General features: G+C 41.2%; 1 protein-coding gene across 2 annotated transcripts in view; it reads right to left on the reverse strand.

Annotated features, from left to right (window-relative positions):
- Nucleotides 1–2,529, reverse strand: part of nadsyn1 (NAD synthetase 1) — a 93,090-nt gene that overhangs the window by 17,369 nt on the left and 73,192 nt on the right. For both annotated transcript variants that reach the window (XM_043705355.1, XM_043705356.1), the window contains exon 15: nt 1,840–1,975. In XM_043705355.1, coding sequence (XP_043561290.1) covers nt 1,840–1,975 — 136 coding nt within the window. The remainder of the gene's footprint in view (nt 1–1,839; nt 1,976–2,529) is intronic.

A 2,529-nucleotide genomic window follows, 5' to 3' on the forward strand; every position in this document is an offset into this window, starting at 1 on the left:
TCTAAGGATTCACTCGATCTATCCTGTCTATACCTGACATATGCTTCCTTCTTTTTCTTAACCAAACCCTCAATTTCTTTCGTAATCCAGCATTCCCGATAGTTACCAGCCTTCCCTTTCACCCCGACAGGAATATACTTTCTCTGGATTCTTGCTATCTCATTTCTGAAGGCTTCCCATTTTCCAGCCGTCCCTTTACCTGCAAACATCTGCCTCCAATCAGCTTTCAAAAGCTCTTGCCTAGATTTGATTTGATTGATCATTGTCATGTGTACAGAGGTACAGTGAAAACTGTTGTCTTATGTGCTGTGCAAACAGATCACAGTATACAAGTACATCAGGGTAACAGAACAGAGTGCAGGGTTCAATGTTACAGCTGCCAGAGAAAGTGCAGAGAGCGATCAACATTAACATTAAAGAGATCCATTCAAAAGTCTGATAACAGCAAGGAAGAAGTTGTCCCTGAGTCTGTTTGTATGTGCAATGAACTTTTGGATCTTGTGTCTGATGCAAAAAGGTGGAAGAAAGTATAACTGTGGTGGAAGGGGTCTCTGATTAAGTTGTGATTTGAAGATGCTGGTGTTGGTCTAGGGTGTACAAAAGCTAAAAATCACACATCATCAGGTTATAGTCCAATAACATTTGGAGCGCCGCTCCTTCATCAGGTGATTGTGGAGTACACAATTGTAAGACACAGTTTATAGCAAAAGTTTACAGTGTGATGTAACTGAAATTATACATTGAAAAATACCTTGATTGTTTGATGAGTCTCTCATCTGTTAGAATGATCATGATAGTTTCACTTCTTTCATATGTAAATCACAAAACTCTTTTTTAAAGTAATATTCTCAGGTTAACTGTAACAATTGGTGTCAGCGCAGATAAGATGTTGAAGGTGTTAGCCCTCTGTATGCTCTGTCTGTGCTATAATGTTTAGACTGATTCTAATGTAAAAAAGGGTTAACAGAGACTTCATGCAAGTTTTGAGCAAAGTACAATGACACACACGCACGCGCACGCACACACACACGCACACACGCACACGCACGCACACGCACCATGAATCCATGTAAGACTCTATTAATTCATTTTTAACATTAGACTCAGTCTAAACATTATGGCACAGACAGCAGCACACGGGGGGCTAACACCTTCAACATATCTGGGCTGACACCAATTGTTAAAGTTAATCTGAGAATGTAACTTTTAAAAAATGTTTTGTCATTTACATATGAAAGAAGTGAAACTATCATGGTCATTCTAACGGATGAGAAACTTAACAAATAATCAAGGTATTTTTCAATTTATAATTTCAGTTACATCACACTGTAAACTTTTGCTGTAAATTCTGTGTTTTACAATTATATTCTCCACAAACACCTGAAGGAGCGTCGCTCTGAAAGCTAGTGCTTCCAATTAAACCTGTTGGACTATAACCTGGTGTAGTGTGATTTTTAACTCTGATTATGTTAGTTGCTTTCCCAAGGCAATGGGAAGTAAAGATGATGCCACGGGAGGAGAGGCTAGTTTGCGTGATGGACTGGGCCATGTTCATGACTCTAGTTTCTTTTGCTGTTGGACTGACTAGTTATCAGAATTGTCACCAGTCAGAAAAGTGACAAGGTTAGCTCGGTTTTTTGTCTCTACAAGTACTGCCAGACCTGCTGAGCACAGTCAGAACTTTCTTTTATCATTTCACATGTTATATTGAGTGTATGTGGACTAGTGAATGGGCTCACTATTATTCTTTACGCTACATAGCTATGCCTTTTGCAGAAAGCAAACAACATTCACCCAGCATGCAGGTCACAAGATGGAGTGGAAATTCCACCTACATACCTGCAAATTCTGTAGGGCCAGGTTCTCTCTTCTGCTGCCACCATGTGCTGCAAACTGTGGAGATTTACCGGTTACCAAACGGAATATTCCCATCATCGCCTTCACCGCTGGATCGATGTTCAAGTTTATGTGATAACTGAAATTAGATAAAATCAGACTATTAATAGACAATAGGTGCAGGAGTAGGCCATTCTGCCCTTCCAGCCTACACCACCATTCAATATGATCATGGCTGATCATCCTTAATCAGTATCCTGATTAAGTCTCCATAACCCTTGAGAGCTCTATCCAACTCTTTCTGAAATGAATCCAGAGACTGGGCCTCCACTGCCCTCTGGGGCAGAGCATTCCACACAGCCACCACTCTCTGGGTGAAGATGTTTCTCCTCATTTCTGTCCTAAATGGTCTACCCCGTATTTTTAACCTGTGTCCTCTGGTTCGGCACTCACCCATCAGCGGAAACATGTTTCCTGCTGCCAGAGTGTCCAATCCTTTAAAAATCTTGTATATCTCAATCAGATCCCCTCTGTCTTCTAAACTCAATGGTATACAAGCCCAGTCGCTCCAGTCTTTCAGCGTAAGGTAGTCCCGCCATTCCAGGAATTGACCTCGTGAACCTACGCTGCACTCCCTCAAAAGCCAGAATGTCTTTCCTCAAATTTGGAGTCCAGAATTGCACACAATATTCC

This window comes from Chiloscyllium plagiosum, chromosome 16 (assembly GCF_004010195.1).
Source record: "Chiloscyllium plagiosum isolate BGI_BamShark_2017 chromosome 16, ASM401019v2, whole genome shotgun sequence".
Taxonomy (NCBI): domain Eukaryota; kingdom Metazoa; phylum Chordata; class Chondrichthyes; order Orectolobiformes; family Hemiscylliidae; genus Chiloscyllium; species Chiloscyllium plagiosum.